Source organism: Apaloderma vittatum, unplaced genomic scaffold, assembly GCF_000703405.1.
Source record: "Apaloderma vittatum isolate BGI_N311 unplaced genomic scaffold, ASM70340v1 scaffold11992, whole genome shotgun sequence".
NCBI lineage: Eukaryota > Metazoa > Chordata > Aves > Trogoniformes > Trogonidae > Apaloderma > Apaloderma vittatum.
The window spans coordinates 1-27,447 of record NW_009705287.1 but is presented as its reverse complement, the minus strand read 5'-3'; the positions used below and the strand labels follow the sequence as shown (position 1 = coordinate 27,447).

General features: G+C 37.7%; 1 protein-coding gene across 1 annotated transcript; it reads right to left on the bottom strand.

The window, feature by feature from the left end:
• Positions 1–321: 321 nt before the first annotated feature.
• Positions 322–26,470, bottom strand: WDR26 (WD repeat domain 26). The gene is made up of 13 exons (XM_009865338.1): positions 26,374–26,470; positions 26,184–26,240; positions 19,442–19,578; positions 18,806–18,903; positions 17,825–17,981; positions 12,871–13,009; positions 9,527–9,667; positions 8,048–8,167; positions 7,156–7,301; positions 6,583–6,661; positions 5,898–6,027; positions 2,944–3,129; positions 322–1,440 (listed from the first exon to the last, which is right to left on the bottom strand). The coding sequence occupies exons 1-13, from the start codon at positions 26,452–26,454 to the stop codon at positions 1,415–1,417; spliced, it is 1,497 nt and encodes a 498-aa protein (XP_009863640.1). The 5' UTR covers positions 26,455–26,470; the 3' UTR covers positions 322–1,414.
• Between the last annotated feature and the right edge of the window lie 977 nt (positions 26,471–27,447).

The following is a 27,447-nucleotide window of genomic DNA, read 5'->3' as shown; positions in this document are numbered from 1 at the left end:
TGCCTTTCCCCACTCCCTCTTTACAGCAGTACCTACACTACCTTTCCACCCAAGGTGGCAAAAGGGAATCCAGCGCCATCCCATAATGAATTCGTGTAGTGCAGAAGCACAGATGTGAGGTCATTCATGTCAAAAAGGATAAATACTTAAACTATAAATGTCTTTTTCCTTAACACGGGATAGTAGTGAAACTGTTTCTAGATGTGTCAAGATGTTCACAGCACCAGCTTGCAACAAGGTCTGGGAGAGGCATTTAGATCTGCAAACTTAAAAATACATTCTCAAAATCTATACACCTTTGTTTATCAGACAACAAAAAAGTTCCATCGTCATACGAGTGTTTAATTATCATTTGTATGTTAATTACTTTTACAAAACGTTTTGTGAAGAAAGAATTCAACACATTCTTCCCTCGAGGTGTAGTCTACCTTTTACCAGCATTCTTGCATTTATTTACGTAATTAAAAAACCAAAAGATACCTTATCTTTTTTAAACTTAGTCTGGTGGTGCACTCTGAACACTTTTTTTTTCTAAATATCTGTGAAGATGGACAGTGAGTTTCTCCTAAAACATGCTTCACTGCCTGCGTAAAGCTCCTTCCAGACACTGCTTTTGATTGGGTCTCAAGACACTCCGGAAAAGCATCAGTGATACCGTGTTTCACGACACTTCTTGCATTGTTTTAATTCCAAATGTATACAAATGAAGTCATTTTAATCCTATAAATAATTTATTTTTAAAAAATTGTGCTGTTAACCCCTTTGCAGGGCAACGAGCTATGTGAAAAGTACAAAACTTTTTGTCAAATGTGATACTGAGAGTGCTTTTGACATAGTTCATTGGTTTATCATCTCAATTTATATATATACTGCGCAACGGGCAAGGCTAGAATCCATGAACCAAGCTGCAAAGATCTCAAGCTACGTAAGGCGGAGAGAGACTTGAGAAACAAGAGAAGGAAATACTTTCCTATCCAATGTATACTCTTCAGACTAAAGCACTCTTTCTATCAAGCCTTCTAAACTGTTAAATAAAGTGTTCCAAACAAGCATTTAAACTTCATTACACAGAAGAGCAACAAGAACAGTAGCCTGCCAGACAAAAAGGCAGGAGGGAAAAATATATATACTGAGTTCAATGGTTAGCCTGAATGTAGCACAGTTCTTCACAACCGATGGGGGGGATAATTTCAACACGGTGTCCAACAACGTTCTAACGACGTGCTTCATCTCGACTGGTTACTATGAAGCAAGGTGGTAAATGTTTGGCCCCAACCGGGCTTCAGAAATGGTTCTTTTTTTCATGACGAGCATGTCTGTCCAGCTATCAATCATGTTTGTTTGCACCAAATCCCAAGCCATTTAAAATACGACTAATTAAGTTAAACTGAAGTCGTCTGCTCCACATTCGCCATCAACTATCCATGCTACTGCATTCCTCTGAGCAAAAACAAAAACATAAGAGAAAGAAATCACACCTTGAAGATCTTATCAAAGGTTAATATTTCTATTATACGGTTGTTAATACAGTCTACTTACATAAGTTTTACTGGACATGCATTAGTTAATGGATCTTACAGCATAAGTAAATCCCACATTAAAAATTACTTAGTTTAGATATCACTATTCATATTAATTTAGGGATTAATTTGGTGTGTTATGTGTCAATTGACAAAAAGCAACTCTTCTAGAAAAGACATAAAACATTTGCATTCTGGTTCCAGGGGAGTTGCTAATTACAAAGCTGTCTGTTATTCACTTAAGATCTCCAAGTTCTTAGACATTATTCCGTGCACTTAAGACCTCTTGTGGAAGCACTGCTGAGAGAAATCCAGTTTCCACTGTTCTGACTTTTATGGCCTTTACTAGCTCATTTTCTGGCGGTACTAAGAAAGAGCAAGCAAGCAGCTAATTGGGGAAAACAAACAAAGAAAACCACAAGGAAAACCAACTGGAGGATAGGCTCTGAGCCCTCAAGGGTGCATTCAAGGTGTTACCAGCAGGAGACTGGCCAGGCTAGTCCATCTAGTCCAATACTAGAAGCAAATGTGTCAGAAAGCACAGGAGCAGGGATAGGAGGCAATTCTTTCTCCTAATACTCTTCCAACTTCCAGCCGTTTTCACCTAAGGGGCATTCGGAGCTAGAGGTCTTCACTTTCATCTAGTAGCACAGAATGGATTTCTCTTTGATTACTTTGTCCAAGTCCCCCTTGGACTCATGTCCACACCCAGTATCCATGAAGCCCCATGGTAATGGGATTTACTGTCTTTCATTTTAACATCTACTTGAATATATAACAACAGAAGCCTATAAACTGAAGAGCAGAACAAGAGCCGGTCATCTCGTTACCAGTTCTAAGGGGGAGGTCAGAAGGGTTGCGAACACAGGTACATTTTGGCAGTGAAAAAAGTTGCCTTGTGTCTCCCTCCCGGACACATGTAACTACTGATGGCTGGGAAGGAATCAACTGTCTAAGAGATTTTACAGTGGGAATCTGCACTCTCTCCAGACTTTGGAAATTCCTTTTGTAAACACTATGGTCAGAATGCATTATTTAAATTTTAGTAACACTGGATGTTTCTAAGCCTCAGGAGTTGGAGGCAAGATTTAAGAAGTCTACATAAATAAATTAATACAACCCTGACGTCCTTGTGACACCACAGTTTTCTATGGGGCCATGTCAGAAATGGGAATACAATTTTTGAAATACTAGTTGTTTCCTTTTTATTCTACAAATATAAATAACTTTAAGTTACTGGGGTTTATTATGTATGGCTGCTGATTTTTATCTTTTTTGGTGAGAGTCATGATTCTAACCCCAGAGGTAAAAGCGTGTTTCTACCTTATTTATGGTAAAGAAAATCCACTGAACCAACTGCCTTTGATATAAGCTTTTAGTGATTAGAAAACACAGAGACACACACGTGCGCGCTGTTTTTTACCTTCAATATCCTGGTTGTCTACGAAAGGTGCTGGTCCCCATATTCTAACAGTGCCATCATCGGAGGCGCTGGCCATCATGGATGGAATCTGCGGGTTCCAGCTCACACAATTAACAGTACGCGTGTGCCCCGTCAGCTCCGCAATTGGCAGCTCACTACGCTTGTGCCAAATATATACTTTGTGATCTAAACAAAATATGCATTTAAAAAATTCAGAAACATTGTTACAGACAGACCAATCTGTCATATCAAATAGCACTTCCACACAAGCTCTCAGTAACTAAAAAACCCATCCATGTTTTAAAACTCATGTCTAAAACCCGCATCTGTAGAATGTGTAGTAGCACCAACAAAATTTTTCTCTAAAACCCATCAAAAGAATGTGGGTAAAGTTCTTTCACCAAGAGGAATGTTCCCTTTTAAGCCTTGCCAGTCTACTACCCTTGGTATTTGAAGAAAAACATTTGAGTACAATGCAAATAAGCCAATACATGGCTAAAGAGAGAAACCAAGGTACTCTTAAAGATACAGAATTGTAATCTCATTCAAATGAACTCTTGAAGATTATTTTTCTTAAAGAATCATATTTACCGTTAGTACATGCATTATAAAGTCATGAGTACTTGGGCAGAATATTTACAACCACCACCTGTTGATGAGATCACAGCTCTGTATGGTTTATGAAATACATCTTGATACTGAAGACCTAAAACATCCCAGTGAAAGCGCAGACAGTGCAAATGAGGGGGGAGCAACAAAGCTTAAGATCTCAAATTGTAAGCTATTACTGCCTTACACAACAATTCATTTTTGTGTAGTATTTAAAGCTATGAATTTGTATATTAAAGTAGATGCAATAAACCTACAGATCTTATTTTGTGATAGGAAGCTTGTAATTACTTCTAGCAATATGCTACAAGTAGAATAGCAAAGTAGTCAGACACTCCATTGCAATTTTTAGATAAGTGTTACTACTTTAAAACTAACCATATTTAAGAATAAATGACTAAAGGCATTTGTTGCAGGGTTTAGCTTTTTTGTCGTTCCCCCCACCCTCCCCCCAACTGTCAACTAGCAGCCTTTAACAAGCCTGAGGGTTGACTTCTCCAGGAATGTCTTTGGAATATTCCAAGCAGAGCTACACAAATTTGACACGTATGTATTACTAGTGTTACACAAAAGCCTAGTATTTAGGTCTAGCGTACCAAATGAGAGCATTTTAATCTATTTGAAAGGTTTTAATGTAGATGTCATTCTGAAAGCTTAGCAAACAAACAAATCTTCATCTATGCCTCTTCCCAATCCCTTACAAAACAAACTTGCTCTCTGACCTACCTGCTAGAATAGCATCACGGAACGACGTGAAAACTCATTGCTCTTCTGCCGAATCAACTCATTTGAGTACAACACCTTTCTACATACTTGCATTGGTGCAAATGTTCTGGTTGTTTACGTTCCACTTATGATTTCAAGAGACTACATATCCACGCTAGTCATCAAACAACACAACGCACTCTCTGCTTAAACACTGGACATGCAAGCTTCTGCTGTCTGGGAGAACCAAAGCCTAAACACACAGACCGGTATTTTGGTGCTTGTCAGAAGGCCTGCATTTTGTTTTGGAAAAAACAAGTTAGCTAGATAAAAAGACAGCAGTCAATTTCCCTCTCAGAAATAGACCTTCATCTCCTTCCTATCCATGCAAACTTTGTAACTGACAATATACCTTAAATGTAAGAGGCTTATGACAATTGATTACTTTTTTTTTTTAAAGGCTATGACTATGTGATCTGTTATTTTTGTTTTGTTTGCTTTAAGATAGTAGACTTTCTCAACAGTCACATTTGCAACAGTTCAGTGCAAAGAGGCAAGAGCTTCAGACAGTCCAAACATAAATAGGGGGCCATTCATTTCAAGCACTGCTTGGTAATTTTCAGACAATGAAGATAATAAAGAATAAATAAATGGGGGGGGGGGGGGGGGGAAGGATTGGTGTAGTATCTACACATACGCATGTACTTCAGTATGACTTAACCCAAATCCTAAACTTTTGGGTACTTGGGTCCCAAACCAGGAACCTTGTTCAACTATGAAAAAGTTCAGACTGGTTTGGAGGTGCTGTCCCTTCAGTCACTATATTCCACTGGGCCTAGTCAGAGGGTTAAATTTCATTTTATTTTAGACATATTTAGTATTTTCCAGAAAAGCATAGTGGTAACATCCTGGCCAACTGTATTTCTTAACAGCTGTGAGTTACGCAGCACTAATACAGCTTGCTCAGATATTCCAAGTGTAATTCTTAGCCCTGTATCAGCTTGAATCTTAAGTGACCTCCATGAGATGATGGCACTAAATCCATGACAAAACTGAACCAATTCAACGTATACACCATTAACTGATTTCTATTCTTGCTGCAGAGAGTTGAATAAAAACATACCACAAATCCTTTGATCACTAAGAAACCCTACCAGACTGTGTCAACAACTGCTTAATTTGAGACTATGCTTTAATTTGAGACTACTCCTCCAGTAATTGAGCTAACAACTCTATTGAAATTAAAATAAGCTCACCACACCTATATCTTCAACAGGCAAATGAAGCTCTTACTCCCCATACATGTTCTGGATTCAAACCATAAGCCTAAGTATCATACCACAAAAAGAAAAAGCCTCAAGAGCACCCCACCCACTTCTAATTAAAACCGTGCAGATGCTTTTTGCTTTAGAGGAGCAAAACAAAAGATTCATTAACGCTCTCTACTGCTACCATCCTCTCAAAAAAGATTATTTCTGATAGCACACAATTATTTCTCGTAGTATGAGGTGCACTGAGATTGTGGTGAACTTAATGAACCAGTTGCTTGCTTTTATAGATGGCAGCTGCTAACATTATAGAAGTCAGGTATAGGAAGGACACGGCACTCCAGTTTTCTGCACAAAAGAGAATGACATTACCTTCACTGCCACTTGCGATGAAGTCTTCATTATGACCTCCAAAACATGAGTGAATTGTGTAAAATCCTTGTGTAACACCTTGATACTTTCTCACTAAAACTCTGTCTTGTAAGTCCCATAAGTGAACTCCCTGGGAATAAGAAGTCGAGAGTCTTATTTTATCATTGAACATTATTCTCTGCTTTCTTTTGAAACAAAAAAACTAATTAAACATGATGAAAGTACATTACTTCAGCCAACTTCATTACTGTTACTAGATCAAGAGAGTGAAGATACATAAAAATTACTAGACTAAGCTTCCAGTCTGTGGTCACTTCTGTTCTGACCCAAGGTTCTAGAAGTACAAAGAAAATCTAATTCTCCCATCCTCAGACATGTCAACCTTTCACAATTTCTGCTGTACCTGGCTTTTCATTGCACTAGTCACATATTAATATTTCGTAGTACATGTTTCATAGTATGAAAGTCTTGACACTAAATCAGTTAGAAAAAAAGAACAGTGACGCTAATAAAGACTGCCTTCTTGCAGAGAATGCCATGCTATATTTACAAATATTGAGGTCTTCACATTACATGAAGCACAGCTGGTTAATATCAAACATTCCAAATGGCATCAAAACATTTAAAAACAGGTAGCTGTTGCAAGCAGGTTTATTTACATTTCTGTTTATCATCACCAACTCACCTGAGTTGCTACATTTAACAAAGCTAAACGGCCATTTTTTGAAATAGTAAACGACATAATAGGGTGATCTTCTTGTACTCTGAAATTATAAAGACACATCGGTGTTAAGATGCAACATCAAGACAAAAGGCACATCCCATCTCTCCAACATTACCAGGGAAAGACTGTCCTGAATTTCAAATTACGTCTCTGTATGTCAGTACAAGCCTGATTGGCAATAGCTTGCTTGTACTTACAGCAAACCTCAAGACCAAAAGGGACTTCAGACCCCAAATTCAACTCCCAACTTAAAGGCAGGATCTACTAAAGCATGCCAGGAATTGAGAGGACAACTCTTGATGAAATTGTCGAAATAACCACAAGAAACCTATTCCAGTGCTCAAGTTATTTCTAATACTTGATCTAAGGCTTCTTGCTGGAACTGGAATTTGCTAATTCCTATCCCATGTCATTCTCCTTTTAATACTGAGAGCATTTTAACAACTTATTTCCCATCCTGCCCCACAAGCCCTTCCTCAATCTTCTTCTGACACCAAGAACCAGGAATTCAAAGCCAAAGAATTAAGTAGTTACATGTTCCTGTCTGTAAGATCCTCAAAGTTATAACCCCGAATTCGCTGGTGTGTGTCCGATGCTAGAACAGTTTTCCCATCACTCAAGCACCAAAGGCATTGTACTCTCACCCCTTCCCAGGAGTCAAGGAGATTACCATCTAAGTCCTGATTAGACAAAAGAAAATAAACAGAAAAATTGTATCGTTAGTCTCAGACTTCTGAGGAATTGTGACACAAGTATCTTTTTCACCTTATATTCAGACAATTGCTAGAGAAAGCAATCTTACCCAGCAAAACGGAGGACTTAATTAATTAGGCTCTGGTTGTCTCAACTGAGGGCTTTTGTAGGGATCTGTCCTGGAGAGCCAAGAGTCCCTTTTGTCACTTATTTTCCTCACACATGACACATGCAATCTAGGTTAAACCACAGAGCTCACTTCTGCAGTGAGGTTTGCATACTGCACTATTATTCTGCGCCCCAAATTCAGATGGCAAATAATCAAGAGTAGAATGAGACTGCAGATCACTGTCCAAAATCAACACTAGGCAAGTAATGAGGGTGTCAAATTTCTGTTTACACAAGGTGAAGACTGCATGCAAAAATTAAGACATAGTGAAAATTCTGTGGAATAAACAGTATCTGTGGTCAAAGACACTAGTTTTTATTACTGTATTTTCTAGTGCAGATAAGAAAAAATTCCCAGCCCAAGAATCCTCCTTTAAGTAGATGAAAGATGCTACATACAGAATTGCTGCTGAAATATTAGTATTAACATATTGCTAAGGATCAGAAGTTTTAGTGTATACACATATGAAAAAACAACTGAAAACAAACATGAACCTCACACGTGACCATGACAACACTTTCATTTCTTGCTTTGTTTTCAACGGGACAAATGCAGAGAACTTACACACTGATAGAACTGTCCACGCTGACCTCCTGTTACAAAACGCTTCCCATCAGGATTCCAGGCCACGCTTGTTAAACTGTCTTCATGAGATTGGCTCATCTTTGTCCTCAGCTCCCCAGTCTGGAAAATAATCAAAGGCAGCACAAGGCCTTATACCAGAACCCTTTCCCAGAAAAGCATCCAAAATTTTATCTGACATGTACTGTTTGGAAGTACGTATATTTCAACAAGTTTATTGAAAAGTAACACAAGCATACGAATAAAACAATAAAAAAGCAGAACTACCTCAGTGTCTCCAGTTACCCTGGACTTTATTTGGGACAATTTCTTTTGTCCCTCAAATCAAAGAGGGTCAGCCTAGTCAGTGTGCCAGACAACTGGACGATTATGAGTAAAAAGAGAAACTAAAAGAAGTTGGAAGAACATTTACGAAAGAAGCAATACGATAAAGAAAAAAAAAGCCAAATGTGGAAAGCAAAGAGGCAGGAGGAGACTACAAGAAAAGAAATATGACAAAATATATTTTACAAAACAGTTGGGAGTATCAGAGCATTTGGAACATTTTCCTCCTTAAGGGGCAGCTCTCCATGCCAAAATTTGGCATTCATCCTTAGCTTATAATGCTACTGTTTGACAGGACAGAGTGCCAATGAGTGGCTTACCATTGATAAAACAGGAGTGCTTGTCTCTATTCCCTTGTGCCAGCTCTAGTGCTCTTCACTGAGCCAATTTAGTCAATTAAACAGAAGTATTCCAAGGGTGGGGAAAAGAAAAAAAAAGGAGGAACATTTTTGTTTCAGGAAACCGAATTAGTTCAGAATCCAAGGCAGCATAATAAAGACTATACAGCCTGCAATTGTGGCAGGGAAAGCTTTTATATCAACTCAAGTGCCCATAAAAATCAACAGCAAAAAAGGCTTTTCAAATTAATGGAGGAAACAGCAAAATGCCCTAGCATCTGACTGAAAGATGAAGTCTAAAATCATAAATTTAAGCCCATGAGGATCTTCCACTAACATCGCTGGGAGGGTTACCCAAAGTAAAAATAGCTTGCATCTTTTACTGCTTGTTAAAGTCTTCAATGAGCAATTGCTGCCCTTAGACAATAATTCTGCCCTCTGTTCCTCTTGATTAGTTTACTGCTCTTTTCAGTAGCCCTTCTCAGGTCCTATGGATTTATGCCATCCCTTCTCAGAACTTATCAGTATTGAAATACACTAGAATTGCTGCACAGCCCCAGGCACTTAGACTTGAATGCTAATTTCAGTTCTGTAGAGAGTACAGAATTTGTAGGCTGCCACAGTATTTTTTCCAAACTGAGGGGGCAGGGAGATCAGCGTCTCCTTTACATTCACACCTTTGCACAACAGGTTTGTAGAAATTACTTCTTTCATGCTTAACGTACTTAAACACTGAAACAGAAGCAGTAGGCTGACCATAAAGTTTTATTTTTATTTTTCACTCTTAGTCACCACTTACTTGTACATTCCAGAGCCAAAGCTCAGAACAATCATCTGGGCCACAGGCAACAAGATAGTTGTCATCTGGACTCCAAGCAATATAAGAGACACCATACGCATGACCTTCTAACGTCTTAAGTAGCTTTAGCTGGTGAGTATCCTGAAATGAGAGATTCTGTTGAGACAACGGAAATGAACTCCTACTAGATTTCACATATACAGTGTGTCCAAGCACAGCACAAGTTTGCTTTATGTAACTTGGCACCTGCGTTTTACAAAACACATTATTAGGTTCTTACTGGAAAAGAAGTTGCTAGTTTACAGAGTAAGACCATAAAAATGAAAGCTTCTAAGTTTCAACACGCAAAACTAAAATATTTGCAGGCATTTTTGTTCTAACCTTACACGACTCTGTGAAACACAAAACAGCAATGTGTACAGAGTTGTAAATTCCATTACTGTTGCTTTGGTATAGCAGGTTTCTGTAATGTCAAGTCTCTCTACATCTACTGGAATACAAAAGTATTATTATCCATATTTCACAGAATTAAGCTACCTTCCTAAAAGTAACTTAATTTTGAAACCTTGTTACAGTTAAATAGACAAGCAAAGCCTCCATGTACCTTGAGAAGGGAAAGCCTCCAAGTGCCACTTTTTTTTTTTTTTAAACTTGAGTGTAATCTTGTGTGTGCTGCTCAGAAAAGAAGTTCTACAGAAAGATATTTTTAAAAGCTTCCTTGAGAGGTGTTCTTATTTCAGAAGTGTTGCCTACAGCAAGCTGTTGCATCTTTTCTGCCAGATTTAGTGAATGAAGCATACTTCACTTGCAGAGAGTACCTTGTATCACCTTTATGCTACAACTGTTCTACTGCTGCCTTGTCAGAAGATCCTGACTTTCACGCAGCTCATCAAAATAAATAGTAGAGCTAGGTACCGTGAAACAACCATATACTGGCTTCCTAAATACAAACACATCTTTCAACAGAGTATGAACACTGACTCTTGACAACAAAAGACATATAGAGAAAGTAGAACCAAGGTTGTTAAACTGTTGACAATAATTTTTACGAAGCCTCCTAGAAAAGGGCAAGTGGATACTCCTCCCTCTCCCCTCACCGACTTCTTTTTTCCCCCCCGCATGAGGAATCCTTAAATCTCCTATTTCTCTTTGAAAAAAGAGTGACTTACTGGAAAAATCTAGCTTGATTGCTTAAATTGTCCCTTCTCTTTTGTTTTAGTATTAAACAGCAGAGCACCTCTTGATTCTAAAGAGAATGAACATGGTCAACAGAGGAACAGAGCAACACGAAGGTGTGTTTCCTGGAATCAGCTTCAAGGGGTTTAGTGACTCTCAGCCAGCCTGCAGCTTCGGTGGTTCTGCTGGCTAGAAAAACTAAATTCCTCAAAAGAAAATGGGCTAAGAATAATCTTCAAAGCACAGAGAAAGAGGGGCAAATGAATCGACCTCCTCAAGGCCTCTCTTCCATTCTAATTATTATTCCTGGTCTGCATCTGACACTGCTGTATCTGTAGCTAAACTGATCTGCAAGAAAACCAAGTCACGTCCAAGATTATCTCACATCCTGGAGCTTGCCTGCAACTGAAGTATTTCTTTATATATCAGGATTTAAAGTAGCCTGTCATTTCTGCATCACATTTGAAACTCATTAGGAGCAAGATACATAGGATATTCCTCTTCTAATTACAGGAATTTGTGGCTGTTACTATCACTCATGCATCTCTTCAAATACAGCAAAAGTGCTATACCATGTTTTGCTCTAAAACAGTAGTCAGTGGTATTTCAGGAGAACATTCCCAAATTTAGTCAATCTGTTTCCACCCACCACCAAAAGAAATCTCATCACTTCTATCCCTTACATATAGCTTCCCAGATTTTTGTTATGTAGAACTATTCAGGCATCAACTTAAGTCTGCAGTAGTTGAGCTCCTTGGCTGAAAAGCCAAAAACCTGTCAATGCTTTTTAGCAAGTGCAGGAAAAAAAACCTGCAGATTTCTGTACGGAACAAGTTAAAGGAGAACTCTATCAAAGGAGACGCATGCTGGATGAGGTGATGCTCCTACTGTGCTTATCCTTTGTGCTCTAGAGATTCTGCCACACTTAGTCAAATAATGCATTCCACACACAAACCTAGTTCTCTCAAGACATTATTGAATGCTGCCGAGTCTGCACAAAAACCTGGAAATGAACAAATGAAAAAACTGAAGCACAGGTTAAGACAACCTAGACACATAAAGTCTTAGAAAGGAAATAAATTCATAGCATGAAATGAAGGGAACATATGGAAGCAGTGTGACTTCAAGAGGGGTGACGAAGAAAGGGAGAAGTGAAGGTTTCTCATACACATGAAATGTGTGGAGAGAGAAATACTGTTCGTTTATTGAGAACATGCTCTGGCAAATATGAATAGGAACCATAAGTCATGTGGCCTAATGTTATTTAGGCATCTACCTCCCTTAAAAACAAAAGGCAAAACCCCCACAACACCACACCACTAACCACAAACTAAAAAACCCCTGAAAACTAAACCCTTTCAAAGTACTCAAATACAGAAGATAAAACTCTACAAGGCTGCTTTCCCACTGTTTACTAGAAATTGTTCCTTTATCAACCCTTGGCCAAAAGGGTTAGTCTAAAATACTAAACCCCACACATTTGGTTTGATTAACCAGATATTAGCTAACAACTCACTATAAAATGTGCTATTCAGGATGTTGGCTATTAAAACTCATCAATATAAAAGGAAGATGTGCCTCTACAACCAAGTGACAAGTCAACAGCAGAAATATTTGATCTTTAATTCACTCAGAATTACTCTGTTACAACAAACCAAAAATACACCAACCTAAACAACAACAACAACAAAAAAAAACCCAGTTAATTTCCTAACTAGCAAAAGTCTGCTTATGCTGCTCTGCAGCTCTTGGCCCAGAATACACCGGCTTCAGCAACAAACAAACCACAACAGTTCTATGCCTGAAAAATCCACAGCACTTGCTGTTAGTCCAGGGGCTATATAACAACTATGCACACAGGGTTTTAAGTCCTCCCAGCTTCTTATTAGTAAAGAGGACTCAAACTAGATGGCTTCCTAACCTGTAGTGGAAGAAAAGGATTAAGTTTGGCTCTCAAATCCTACTCAGGCATCAGGTTTACAAGTGTCCTCCCCTTCACTAACACTGACCATGATCTTCAGTCTTTTACACTCCAGAGAAATACTCGAGCTGGCAGGCAGCAGTACCTGTTAGTCTGTCCCACAGAAATCAAACCATCCTAGCAAGAGAAAGCGGAAAGGGACGAGAAATATAAGTCACACACATTTTAATACATGCAGCACACTTACTGGATCAACCTGCCATATAATAACAGTTGTGTCCTTAGATCCTGTTGCTAATTTAGTGCCGTCGTTGGAGAATTTACAGAACCACACTTCATTACAGTGTTCCGTTAGTATCTGCTGTGTATAGCATGGAAACTGTTTCCTGGGAAAAGAAAGGGATATATTCAAAGATTAACACGAACACAGCAAGACATGTTTTTAAAAAAAATCAAGCTAGTAAAAACTAAACCAAGAACTTATCTAAATGCAAGACCAGACAACTTAGAAGATTCTGCTATTAACTGCTGCTTCAAGTAAGTACAGAAGGCAGTGTGTTATCTAGGACAAAGCTCACACCACCAAGTGATCATAATTAATCATAAGGATATTCAACTCCCCTTATTCCAATCACATTTGTTATGCTTTCATATAACTTGGAATAAAAATGTCCTAATTAGGAGTGCACCAGTTTGTCATTATACACTTCAATAATGTATAAGAAATACTGGAGTCTAAACCTCTTTGAAACCTATATGAGATTTTTTTATTTACATGTAAGTTTTTTGTAAGTATCCAACTCTGCTATACCTTGTTAAATCTTTAGAAGGGATGCTTATACAAAAGTCGAGTCAAAGAATAGTCTTATTTCTTCTTCTTGCGTGTATTCTTGCAGTAAATTAGATGTTTCTTTGTTACCGTTTTGTCCCATTTTCACTTTCTTTGCAGATTATCACATAGAATATCTAAGCATCACTAACATGATACCATTATGAGCTTTCAATTTAAACTGCTTTCCCTCACAAAACCTACATTATTTTGTAAAACTGTTTATCACACAAAATATTATATGATAAACTACTGAAGAAGAGTCAAACATTCCTCTAGAGCTAGTTACACACTGAAGAAAAGCCAAGTCAAAATATTAAGTCACATAAGAATGGGAGACAAGTTTTATATTATTTACAGCTCACCCAGTGTGTAAGAATTTGAGAGCTAAAATAAAACAAATGCAGGCTTTTACAGCAGATGACTGTTTTCATAAGTAATAATGCAGTAACGAGTACAAGTTCATTGTTCAGATGCACTAAAAGGTTGTCACTAAGCACAGAGACTTTTTTCTTTAACTGCAGGCATCCTGAAGCAGTTTAGTCTTACAACGAGTTTTTATGGTTCCCAGTACAACAGGGCACCTAACGGGACACAACGGTACTAATGTAACAGCAGTCTCTGTGAACGTACAGTCATACTTAATACTGCAGATAAACTGACCTAAAACCAACACCAAAACTTACTTCCTTTGCATCTGTGTATAAAAATACAGTTTGATGATAGCCAGGCTGACAGACACCTGAAAAAACTACTTCTTACCAGAAGCTAGAAAAAAAGTTATGCTTAATACAGTGTCTACACCTTCTCAGTGTACTTTCTTTTCCTAGAAGATGCTTCCTAGTCCATGCTTAAAAACTACCAAGCACAAAACTACAGTCCCTCAGGTCTTGTCTTATGGTAGAGAAGAATAAACAAAACACACATATATGTTTCTGTAGTTGGCTTCCTTGGGTATGTCTACTTACTCACTCATAAAGAAACAAAGTCAGTTCTGCTCCTGCTTTAAGCTGACCAGAGCTGCCACTAGAACAACACTGAGCCCAAGGTCAAAAGCCCCACCCATGAAAGAAGACTTTGTTTTCCTTCAAGTCTAGAGGGAAGTAGGCAAACCCTTACATGGATACACACACCTGCAGGAAGAGTATTTCATTATTATTTAGCTGTATTATAGTAAGTTAATGTTTTTCCTCAGAGCAGCAATTTGCTCTAGAAGGTGAAAGAGTCTTTATCCGTAACTCATAGGAAGTACAAGGGGCATGCTGTGTCCCAGAAAAGCCTTTTCAGTGCATTTAAAAAAAAAAAAAAAGATACACACAACTCTATAGAACAATAGCTCTTGTATCTGAAAGCTAAAGAAAAGCAGCCCAAGCTCTGTAGATATGAAAAGCAAGCAGTATAATTGCTGGAGTACATGATTTTCATAGTAAGGTGGCCTTTAGGTTCCTAAAAAAGGGTAACAAACACAGTTAATAGAGCTGCTTCAGACACGTCTCAATATTGAAGTACACTATTCTCAATCCAGTCACATCTGAGCACTCTGACAAAATTATCTTCGCTTAAACATATAATCCACTAAGCTTGATTTCACAAATAGCATAGCATATATTAAATTATAGAATCATAGAATGGCCTAGGCTGGAAGGGACCTTAGAGATCATTTAATCCAACCTCCCTGTCATGGGCAGGGACGCCTCCGCAGAAAAAATAGCAGCAGTCTCAAAACAAGAAGCCAAAACCAGTTACTTGACAGTTTCTAGTTTTGGTAATTAGATATTGTTGTAGCTCAAAGGTTTGTTTGTCAATTTTTGGGGTTTTTTTCTATTTTTGAAGCGTTTCACTACAAATTGTTCTGTTCAGCACAACACACCTGAATCATGTTGTTCACATACTGAAACAGACTATCTAATAAAACTATGTTTTGTTGCATTTACAAAAGTTCAAAATTTTAAATAAAACACCAAATAGCTACTTTTCTCTTCCCTGTAGAGACAATGGAAGATTCATTCCTTAGCTTCCACAGCAGTTCTTTTTCAAAAATGCTACATTAAGTTAGTACCTAGAGAGCAGCAGCATTCACTTCTCATTTAGGCTTCACTGTTTGTTTGTAAACTCAGATTAAAGATTATTTACATGAAAGCAAGACAAAAGAATCCCCCCCAAAAAACATTAGAAAACACCCCACCAAAATCACACAAACAAAACACGCAACTAGGTTTAAGACTCTCAAACACAAATATAACCACCCCCAAGAGCATCAATTCTCTGTTACCAAAATCTCAGGCACAGTAAGATGAAATCCCTCACCTTCACTACCAGCAGTTTCTCCCTCTTATCTCCCACTCTTATGAAGTGATTAAAGTTTGTTGTTAAATATTTTACCTATTAGTGCAATTCAAGCATGCTTGATTCAAAATATTGCCAGAAGCCCAAAACAGATTAGTTTCAACTAAAAAAGGGAAAGTTGTCAGTGTTCTATCGTTTTAAGTAGTACAGAACTTAAGTTGTCTAAACTATTAGACTACTGTTACTTCTGTCAGTTTAATCAAAATTTGGCTTCCACTTGTCTTTAACTCACCTCATTATGCCCAAGCATGGCAGCACGTACAGCACACCACATACTGACCTCAGACCCCTGCAATAGGTAGGTACAATAGGTTGAGTTGAGGACAGAATGGAAGCCTTTAATTTGAACTGGTTTGGGGTTTGTTTGGGGGGTTTTTTTCTCCTTTTTGTTTGTTTTGGGTTTTGTTTGCTTGTTTTTTAAGTAGCTGTGAGTATCTATGTATGTACACATACCAAATATGTGAGCTTAGGAAGTACCACGTTAGATGAAAAAAACCTAAACCCTGAACTAAAGCCAAACTTTTATGTCACCAAATAGATTCAGATGGGTGAAGTTCAAGTCCAGATTCTTTGTGTATAGTATCTTTTATATCTGGCTCTACCACGTCCAGCTTCAGTAAACCATGCTCTTTACAGTTGGCTTAAATGGGTTTTGATTAACCACACCAACCCCTCCCTACGGAACATCTAATGTTATTGACTTGTGTAAAGACTAAAATTAAATCTCTTTCCATTAGTCTGATTTTAAGACTCACTTCTGAAGCAGGAAAGCCACAATTCCAGCATCTGGTAACTTCCAGTAACTCTTAAGATAGGGAACAGTCAAATGTCCACACATACACACACAAGACTGCTGAAATAACATCATGTAGCCAAACTGCAAGCCAGACAATACTCTAAAAGAGTTACCTGAATACATGAACCACTAAGATATTAATTTTAAAACCTTAAGATAGCTACAGTAAGTACTATGGAAGTCTGCACCTTTAAAAACAGATTCCAAGTAACCCAAGAATGTAAGTCAAAGTAACCAAGTTCAGAAAGTTGCTATAAGCAAGTTTTTCAGTACTTAACTTCCTCAGATCAGCTAACCTTAACACAAAAATATTCCCCTGTAGGCCCAAGTGTTAGTCTGTTACATGAACAGACATAATAGTATCACATACAGCCCTTATTTTCTAGATGTCCTAGCTCTCATTCCCTTATTACACCATGCACAGCAGTTTTCCATAAAAGTTACAACACTGAGTTTTTAGGTCTTTAGCTGAGTTCTGCTGGATAAGGATAAAAGACTCAAGTCAGCCACTTGCTAAAAACAAACATATTCCTGCTTTATGTCTAGCTTGAAGGTTCAGAAGCAGCATCAGTTTTGTTAAAAAAATAAATTATATAGATGATCTTAAGAGCCAATATGTAGGTAGAATAGACGTTCAATTCTTACTGCCTTACAAATCTGAGAAAACAGTTCTTTATAATCATATATTATGCAAAACAAATGTAAACCAGAAATGCCTACTGCACATTTTTATTTTGCGTCTAAAAGCACCTCACTGTCAACTTTTATTAAAAGTTGAGGCTGAAAGCTGACTTCATGAAGCATGCTTCAGTAGGCTTTCTGCATCCCAGTAAGCTTGAAGACAGAGTCCGGATAAGTAAGTAGTGATTCTCCAGTGGGCAAAAAGTGATCACATGTTGATGATTAAACAGACTGTCTGTCCAAAGTTACAAGAAATCAGCGGCTACGGATTAGCCCAGTAATATATTCTATTCGTACTCATGCAACTAACATTTTAAAGCTTCAGTCTGGACCCTTTACTCCATATCCAGCTACTAAAGTCTCCTATATACAGCTTTTCTAAACCTCCCCCACTACTCGTTAAGTGACAACTATCTTGTCCTAATCAACTCCTGTTAAACCAACTCGGAACAGTCTTCAAGTTCCTTTTAGCAGTAGGTACATTCGATTCTTTTAAAAGACAAAGAAGACATACACTTGTCCATCTTGAAAGTGAGAAGGGTTTCTTACCTACTACAAACATGATCTATTAGCAGCGAGACAGAATCTAGATTACTATCTAGTTTCGTATTATGATATAGGCACCGGTCCCGTTGTAGTTCCACAGCCTGACGTAGCAGGTTCTGTAAACGCCTTGGAGGAAGCATCACTGATGGGGGTAGGTATGCTTTAAAAGAGTTAAGAGAAAGAATTTAAAAAAAAAAAATCAAAACCAAGTTACAAGTAAGTTTATGCTTAGATCTGAGTATTTCTGAAAGGGACCTTAGTAAATAAAGCTTAAGAGCTACAGGAAAAAAGAGTGCACACAGCTTCAAATTACAGCTGTACCTCTGGAATTAGAAGCATGAACTTCTGGAAAGCAGAGCTGCATGCAAGGTATTTGTAGTTATGGTATATGATGTCCTGGCCAATAAGCACAATTTATACAAGCTATCTCAAACTCCAATACTTAACAAAATTTGTAAAATTATAAAACCACAGCACTAGCTGTGTTCATCTACAGAATTCTTTATTAACACTATCAAAATAAAGAATACCATAGGTTTTACAACTCTGATACACAGTATTACACCAGCCAGAAGAAAGAGAAAGAAGAAACCATAATTCATAGCAAAGCCTGAGGTCACTATTGACCACTAGTTTCTAAGTCCACAGGCCACACGTAGCTTCAAGCTCTTGGTAGAGCTGGCATTTACAAAACATCCCCTCACTCCAATCCGCACATTTAATCACCATGTTATACTATTACTGCATACAGCAGAGCCTAAGAAATAAGAGCTCCTATTACAAATACTTTATTAGAGACAGAAAAAGGAGACAGATACAAAAGACCAAAGGGTAAAGGCACCTAAAGGCATCCCCATTAACACAGAAATACAAAAACAACAGGAAGCGAACACAGTTTAAGTCAATTCCCCAGGATATGCCATTATGTAAGATGTACTGGATTTACAGAGGTGGGAATAAATTCTAAACACTAGAACATCTTACTCTGGAGTTTGTCCAAAAGTTTAGATCTGGAAGCTGTTCCTTTCCCTTCCCACTCTGCTTTTGCACGCAAGTCTTCTGCATGGCTACACATCAGATACCTGTTTAAAAAAAGCGCACACACACCAACAGACCAAGTCTTTCTGGAATCATTCTTTTCACTTTAAAGCATGAAATATATTGCAACATTCCTAATGAACTGGAAACAGATGATTTAAGCTTGAGACCAATAGGAAAAAAAGGCAGGAAACTACTCCACACAAATGTGCATCTTCTTCAGAACAAACATCTACAAATGGGCAATAGAAAAAATAAAGAGAAACAAGTACGTTTTAGGAAAGGTAGAAACATCTTATTTTCACCTAAGAACAAATCAGACTACATTCACCTACTTATTCAATTATAAAATAACAGACTAATTATTCCCAAGATCAGATAACCATATACATGTAATTATTAATTCAAGTACTACAGAAGTAAACCACAATCAGTTTGTTTTCAAGCACCCATTTTAGCATACCTCATAACAGCTTATTAATCAACAGGATAACAGCTTTAAAGTTTGAGTTTTTACAGTGTCAGCTATATTATTCCTTAGGAAATTCCACTGGAAGAACTCTCCAAAGTCCAAATACTTACCCACTGAGGACATGAATGCGTTCTGTATTATATTTCAGAGGCGTCAATTCACAGCGCAGAACCTGAAGTGCCTCCAGGACCTTGCCATCCTCCAGGTATTCCAGGTACTTCTGCTGCAGCAGCAAAAACTTCATCCTCTGACATGACAGAAAGCAGCAGTCAGGGGAAAAAGGTTGACTGAAGTTTCAGAAAACGTTTGAGCCTAAACAGAACAGTAGAAACCATTCTACTATGCCCTTCAGAAATACAGCTATACGTCATGTTTCATTACTCAATTTCTTTTTGCTGGGTTTTCAACAATATTGCAGCAATTAAGTTATCTGTGAACTTCCTTTCTGCCTTATGGGGCTCCAAGTATCTTCCTACCTCATTTCTCAGATTCCCCCCTTCAACTTGTCTCATTTTCATATCCACTCTCTCTTCAGTAAACATCCTTCAAACCCCAAATTAGTTAGGATTTCCAATCTTACATTTTATCAAGAAAAGCACTCAAAAGCAGCTAATCACATATTTAAGACTGCATGACAGCACAGAACACAACAGGCCAACTCAACAAGTTCTCATACTGCTTACAGAGGAGCTGACATTGACTGTTTGCATAGCTGCATAACATACAGCAATAACAAATTGACATTGCCTCAGGTTCTGTTCTGTAGTTCCATGTTAAAATGTTCTTCCTTGGGTATTTTATTATTTTTTCAGGATTACAGGGAAAAAAATACAGTTTCTATATTTAGGAAACACTTCTCAGAATTAATTACTGTTATTTCATAGTGTTCCTTTCATCTTGTACAGTTTTGTGTTGTTTTCTTTAAAAACAAACAAGCGAAAAAAACAGACCCAAACCTGCCATTCTAACCACAAATGTCTGTGGATGAAAAAAGAAAAATCAGGCATTCATTTACTATATTCAAAAACCTGAAGTCCTAGCAATTTCCAACCCAAATTTAGTAGAAACACAGTTTAGTAGTTTCTGGATGAAACCAACTATCCTGTCTTGGCACATCTTCTTTACTGTTGGCAGTTTTCAGAGAGAAAAGACATTTCTGGTCCATCAGATTCACCAGGTTAAAGAGGAAAATGTACATTCTTAGATATATCAATGAGAAACAGAATGAAGATTAAGTGTAGCAAGATACACGTGCTTTTCTAACGAACACAGACAAGTTCAATCACCAGTTTCCTTCGCTTTGTCAGACCTCAGGCATCTCGCTGGTTTCATGCTCATATTTGGTCAATGTTTACTTAGTTTCAAGCACACTGCTAGCCTGCTTAAGTAGAGGGATAATTAGGAAGTTTAAGATGCTCCTGTCCTACCAAAGCTCGCATGTAAGTTTAAGGTTTACTATTTGTAAAATCCAAAGTTAAAACATAAAGCAGTTTTAGCTTCCAGAGACAGAGACGTTCAGTTCTTCAAAAGAAGAGTTTCCACATGCAATGCTATTAACTTACCACATAGCTTTGTGAAGCATAAAACATTACATAATAAAGATTATTTATGATCAAATGTGTCTGAAGTACTCTATCATCCTATACATGACAAGCAAATCCATATTACATCTCCAGCTCAGTTCTTTATTTGTATTCAGAACTGTTAGAGCATCCCCGTACCATTTTTCCAGGCGACACATTTTTTGGTGTTCTGACATGGAGAAAACCGAAAGACAGACATCCCAATTATTTACAACCTCAAGTGTTTGGTTCCATGCAGCATGTTTCCTTACATATTATCAGCAGGAGGGGTAAAAGTTTCCTCTCCCAGCTATGCACGTGTTGACAAGGATGCGTGAGGATGCTCAGGTAATAGTCACATACAATATCACTCCTCTTGGTCACCTCACACCGATGATCACCACCAGGTTTTTAAAAAAAAAAGTCTGATATTTTCAGTTTGTAATAAAAACTATAACTCTTCCTTCTCTATTCACTGCATATAATATTAAATTTATATCATCTTTCCCTTAAACACAATAGCCACATCTGTGGCTAAACGCTCTTTCTCCCTTCCTACTTTTAGGGCTTAGCATGTTAATTTCATTTCTTTAGAGTAAAAAGAGCAAAAAAAAAAATTCTAAAACCCAGGTTTTTTAATACCAGTTTCAACAACCCCACAGAAGCATTACAGGAACACTACTGTGCAGAATATTGTTGCCAAGTTATCGAAAGAGGTGTAACTTCAGGTTTGGGTTAGGAAATATAATTTCCAACTAAAAAAAAAAAATTATCAGTGCCATGTGTGACTCTGGAATATAAAAGTCTCCAGAACAACACATTACGCTTCATGCAGGAGTCTGCTGTTAACATAATGGAGAACTAGAGTAAAAGATAAGTTACAGTTTAAAACTGCTTATCTATAGCAACAGCCAGGGACTAGAGTAAAGGGTCAATAGGGAAATGAAACTGATTTTCTAAGCTGTTTTGCTAACTGCTCCAAAGCTTGCCCTACAACAAACTCAATGGCATGAATGCAACCTCCTTAAGGCAAAAGCCACACTCTAGTGACATCACATTTCAAGACATTTTTTGTATTAGGACACACAGCCTCCTACTAATTTTTGTGCAACTATTGACCTTGCTTACATATAAATTTCATTAAACAACTAGTTTTTGTCTTCATTGTCTCTCAACTACTTACATACCCTACTAATAGTACTGATAATTACTTCCAATACAACCTTCTCATGGTAGCCAAGACCATTTTGAGTACATCATCTCTTCTAGAGCCCAAACAACCTCTTCTAGAAGGAAAGTTCATACTATTGGCAACTGTAAAGTAAAAGCACAAACCCCACTACTTAAATAAAACAGGAGTATAAAACTAATCTGACACAATGCACCCCCAAGAAGAGCTTACTCATCCCCCATACTCTTTAGCTGCCTTCCAAAGGCAGCTTTCCCTTTCCAAGGGAAATAAAAATTCTCATAATCCAAATTACCTCATGTACATGTAATACAAGGGCCTTGGATTTGTTGTTATCTAAGTGTTTTCAACAGAAGCCTCACATCATTACATTTTTTACTGCTGAACAATTTAAATCTAGACAGCACCATCGCTTTGCTTATAGTAAAGATTCATCCTGCAGGTCCCCTTGAAGAGTCCAATACAACAGCTTCAGCACTGCAGCCTGGCTGGCTTTGTTCAGTTATCACTACTCTACCCTGTCTTTCAGCTCTGTAGAGACGATGAGGATATTATGATGCTGTTTCTAGAAGCTATTATCTAAATCTAACTTGAACCTCCAATCACCTTGGGGCAAAACTAAGAGTTAACAGATTTACAGGGTTTTTTGTTTGTTTTAATCTATGTACTGTTAGCATTTTGCTTTCTTCAAACTACAGCCTTTGACTACTAATGTGAATGTTTAGTACTTTACTCCTTCACTGCTCAATCATTAGAAGGAAAGCCTCTTTGCAGAATCTTATATTCTAGGAAGTTTTGCCTTTACCAGCGCTAAGTAACCAAAGGTGAAAGCCTCAGCCACACAACTGTGAAAGTAACAGGACAAGCATCCTACTGCAGTCAAGATACTGTGCCATTTCAATCACCAGTTACAGCAGCAAATCTTCAGAAGTTTAAAGAGTAAAATGCATAATAACCTAATTTTTGACTTGCGTATCTTAGCGAGCTCTGTAACAGGTTTATTACTGTACTAAGAGTTCAGAATAAGTAAACCCTGCTGAAACAACTCTTCTTTGAAATGAAGGTAACTAAAAGATACACTGAGATTATCAGCTGATGTTTCACAACAACTCAATGCAGTAGCTATCTGCTCGTAGCCTGCAGAACTAAGATCCAAATTTTCATAATTTCGTAGTCTTTATTACTCTGATAGCCTTGTAAAACACCCATAAACACACTTAGAAATCATGCAAAATGTAAATGTAAGATTTGATATGTAAAAGGCAGAAAATATTCTGGCCTATAAACTTTAACAAGGCTTCAACCATATTGAATCCTGCCATTTTTAAAGAGTAATTTGTTCCAACAGGGAACTGCCCTTAATGCTGGTAGCAAGAGGGACACCGTACAGGCAGGTGGAGCACTTCGCTTAAACAGCAAGATACAAATGGCTATTTTTTTGTTGTATTGTCTGCTGCAGGCTGCATATCTCCAGAACTTAGGTAAATGAAAATTAAACAAAGAGGACAATTGGAAAGTACATTCTAGATGACTATAGAGGAATAATCTTCAGATTTTTTCCTAGGTTGGTAAGTTACCCAAGACAAATGCCATAGCATGTGTGAGTAGCCCTGAAGTAAGCAAAACCTTGGGCTAGCAGCTTGAAGCTGGTATTTTCTAAGTGTTACTCAAGGAAAAATAACATGCTTGAATCAGCTATAAAGTTTTCCTGTTGCAAGACAGCTGTATCTTACATGCTGGAAAAGTAAACATGACTAATCACACACTATATAGCACTCAGCTGTGCTGACACAAATAGAAATAGCAGACTGTCCTATCCACACGCACCCCCCCATATTAACACACAGCATCAAATTGAAATCAGCCATTTTATGTTTTACACTGTCACCTGTAGAACTTGCAGCACTTTGCAGAAATAAGGAAATTAAAACAAGCAGAATTTTCTAAATACATACGTATCCCCTTCTCTGACCAGGTATTTCAAAAGTAGCTATGTATCCTGGTTATTTTGTCCAGGTCATATTAACTATAAGGAAAAAACAAACAAACAAAAAAACCCCAAACCCACAAACCACCAACCAAAGACAAACACACACACACACACACCCCCTCCTTTGTTAAATAACTCTGTGTCATCTAAACTTTTAAGTACCCTTTCTTCTCGTATGCACACATTTTTGAAACATCTCATCATACAGTATGAGTCACAAGTCAGGAAACCCAAAATCTAATTCTCTGCTTTTAAAGAGCTACTTGCAGCACCATCTTGCTTGCACTTTTCCTAATCAAGACATTGATCACATTCGCTAGCTCTGACTTTGTAGTATTACCTACAGAGCATAAAGCACCCCTCCTTACCTGTAATGATCTTTCACTAGTTCTCCAGGTGCTGACTATACTAATACCCATTATCTCAACCATGTACAAAAAAGATGGGTAGTGAAGGAGGTGGAGACAGTGCACATGCAATGGAGCACCCACGAGCTCAACTTATCCTTGCAAATCAGTATTGTCTTACTAACACACACAGAAGACATTTAATACTGCTACCTGTTTTAAATTATATGAAGTTTATATAAAGGAGAATAACTTGAAGAAAGAAAATACTTAATATGTGGTTTAGGTAAAGTTCAGTCTAAACAAAGTATGTTTATTGTACCAAGTTTTATTCAAGCAGTTAGACAGCAACATTAAATAGCAGCATGCTTTCAGAGCCCCCCAAAACAACAGAAGCAAATGCCCCCTTTTTCCTCAAGTTAAGCTCTCCAAAAAGTACAATACTGACACTTGGTTTAGCCTCTTGACTCCCAGACATGTAAAACACTTTAATACTACAGAGAAACTCTGATAGCTTCAAAAGCTAGAAACATGAGAAAATCTGATTCAAATGCCAATACATATTCACCTACAGTGGTTTCACACTTTCAGTCTCCACAGACTATTGAAAGCTGCATGCAGTATCCTGAACTATTTGAGAAGTAAAACCTTCTCTGAGAAAATCTTTGAGGAAAAAAAATGAACTACTAGTCTAATTAAGAGGTGCTAAGCTTTGACCAAATTAACAGAACAGAACACACACTTCTCTCAAGTACCCTCTGATGTTTTGTTAAACATCTGTTTTTCCTACTTCACTTCCTGTTCCCTCTTTCTCTCCCTCCCCCATCAGACAGGAAATTATCTTGACAACAAATGAATCAGCTAGAAGTGGAGCTAAGAAGCCATCAGCTGATTCTTCATTGTTTACAGTCAGACACTTCAAAAAGCCTTGCTACTACTTTCTTCCTAAGTGACCCTAGTTGTTCTAATTTAATTTCTTTAAAATAAATGTTTAAACACAACAGAAAAAGCTGTTTGAAGAGCTAGGTAATGATTTGCATCTCAAGATGGGAAAATTAAAAAAAAAAAAAAAAAATCAAGCCAAGAAACCACTTTCTTCAAAGTAACTGAAATCATAATGACACATATTTTAATTGTCAAGTCATGGGATCTACCAACCTTTTATTTCTAGGTTCATCTTTTAAAAAAAAGCCATCCAAAGAGAAAAAGCTCTAAAAATCCCAAACAGCAATACAAACGCATTTGCTCTTTAGAAGCCATCTGGAAAAGCAACAGTATTGTTCATGGTCTATAGCAGCCTCTATATTCTTGCAATGTGCTATCACAATGCCAACTCCACATAAGTATCACTGCATTTTATTTCTAAACTTCTCTTCCCTCAAGAAAATCTAACTCCCATAAACACAGCGATTGTGAGAAGTATATCAAGTTTGAAATTAGTATTCAACATAGGCAGTTTCTACAGAAACTGACCTATTTTAGGACTGTTGCAGGATTTATATTTTATCAGCTAAGTATGTTTAACAGAGTTTAAACATTCACTACATCAAATATTAGCCTCAATACTTTAGAGCTTCCTATCTCACATTCTAAAAAAGAATAAAAAAGTTCAGATTAGTATGACGTTTGAGATAGCATGCAAGCTGCTTAAAGTAAACAAAAAAGAAAACAAGAACTATGGACAACCAATTCCATGGCTAAAGATTGCACCACTACAATTAGTCCAACTATACAGCTCTGAAAGAGTTCAAGTGTGCCTCTTACCACAATTGCATGCGGAGAATGCACTAAGGCCTTAAGTTCATTCAGGTCGTTCTCAGCCTGCAGAAATGGGCATAAGGGAAAAAAAAAAACAAACAACAAAAAAGTATATAAGGAGGGTGGATTTTTAGTTCTCTCACAGATACTATAAATTTAAACAGTGGTTAATACAGTCCTATAAGCCCTACGTTACCTTATCCCATTCTCCTTCCATGACATGATTGCGGAATTTGGTAGCAGAAGGATGTTCTAAACGACATCCTGACTCTTGCATGAGAAGATCAACAGTCTGGCTGCAGGAGAGATACAGTGTAAAAAAACCCGACCAGTTTTACCCTCACAAATATACCGCCTGCTATGATAACAGTTAACCATATTTAAAAGTAACTTTAATAAAGTTAGAATACTATGATCAGATTCAGATGCTCGTCCGAAAAAGACTATCTCAGTTGCCTGAGACATGTAAACAGCTACCTATATCTAAAGCAAGTTGTCAATGAGCTTGAAAGCTTCACTCAAGTACCATAAAGTATGTGACTTACCAGCCACCACAAACAGCCATCCCTGCACAGAAGATAAACTTCATGAAGGAAGACACAGACTAGAAAGCTGTTAGCTACTGGCTACTATCCCCTGTCCCCTCCTCCCTCTTCCCCCCTCCTCCTCCCCACAAAAGAACACGGACAGCTACTACATCTGTAACAGGCCTAACTTTTTCTTCTTCATCACATATTAAAAGACTGGCTCCTTAAAATAAAATAAACAAACTCATGAACCTGTAGCCCTCCCCCTTTAACACTAAAAATAGCTTATTTACTGTGGTGTCGTCTATGAACAGTCACGAGTTGTCTGCTGCTGTAAACTTGCCTCTTGTGTCAGAGGGCAATTTATTTTATATGCTAAGTTCTTTATAATTGACCCATTCCACAGTGTTTTGAAGACATCTTTTGTGGTAACTTCGTAAAGACTTTATGGGACTTCTCCAGCCTCCTTTCAAAATTCTGATGTGTTGGCTTTAGCTTTACTCACAGAGCAAGTGTTGTGCTTATGTTCTTATACTTCCCGTACTCCACTGGGAAATTGTCTTCCCTATTCGGATTTTGAGAAAGGGCCCGCATTCTCCTTTCTAGTCTACAGATAAGATTATTATCAAAAACATGTGTCCAGCACAAATCTGCAGAGGCCTTCACCATTTACAAGGTCGGAGGTTTTCAGAGTGAAACCAAACTGCCTATTTAAGTGCCTATTTAAGTTTGTACTCGCTTCC

What these genes read in the sequence shown, in the direction of transcription:
- WDR26 (XM_009865338.1), bottom strand. Translation starts at nt 26,454, where the DNA reads ATGCAAGAGTCAGGATGTCGTTTAGAACATCCTTCTGCTACCAAATTC. An exon ending in ATTCTCCGCATGCAATTGTG is followed by an intron (nt 19,579 to 26,183) that starts GTAAGAGGCACA and finishes CTGTCATGTCAG; the next exon opens with AGGATGAAGTTTTTGCTGCT. An exon ending in CGCATTCATGTCCTCAGTGG is followed by an intron (nt 18,904 to 19,441) that starts GTAAGTATTTGG and finishes TTTTTTAAACAG; the next exon opens with GTATCTGATGTGTAGCCATG.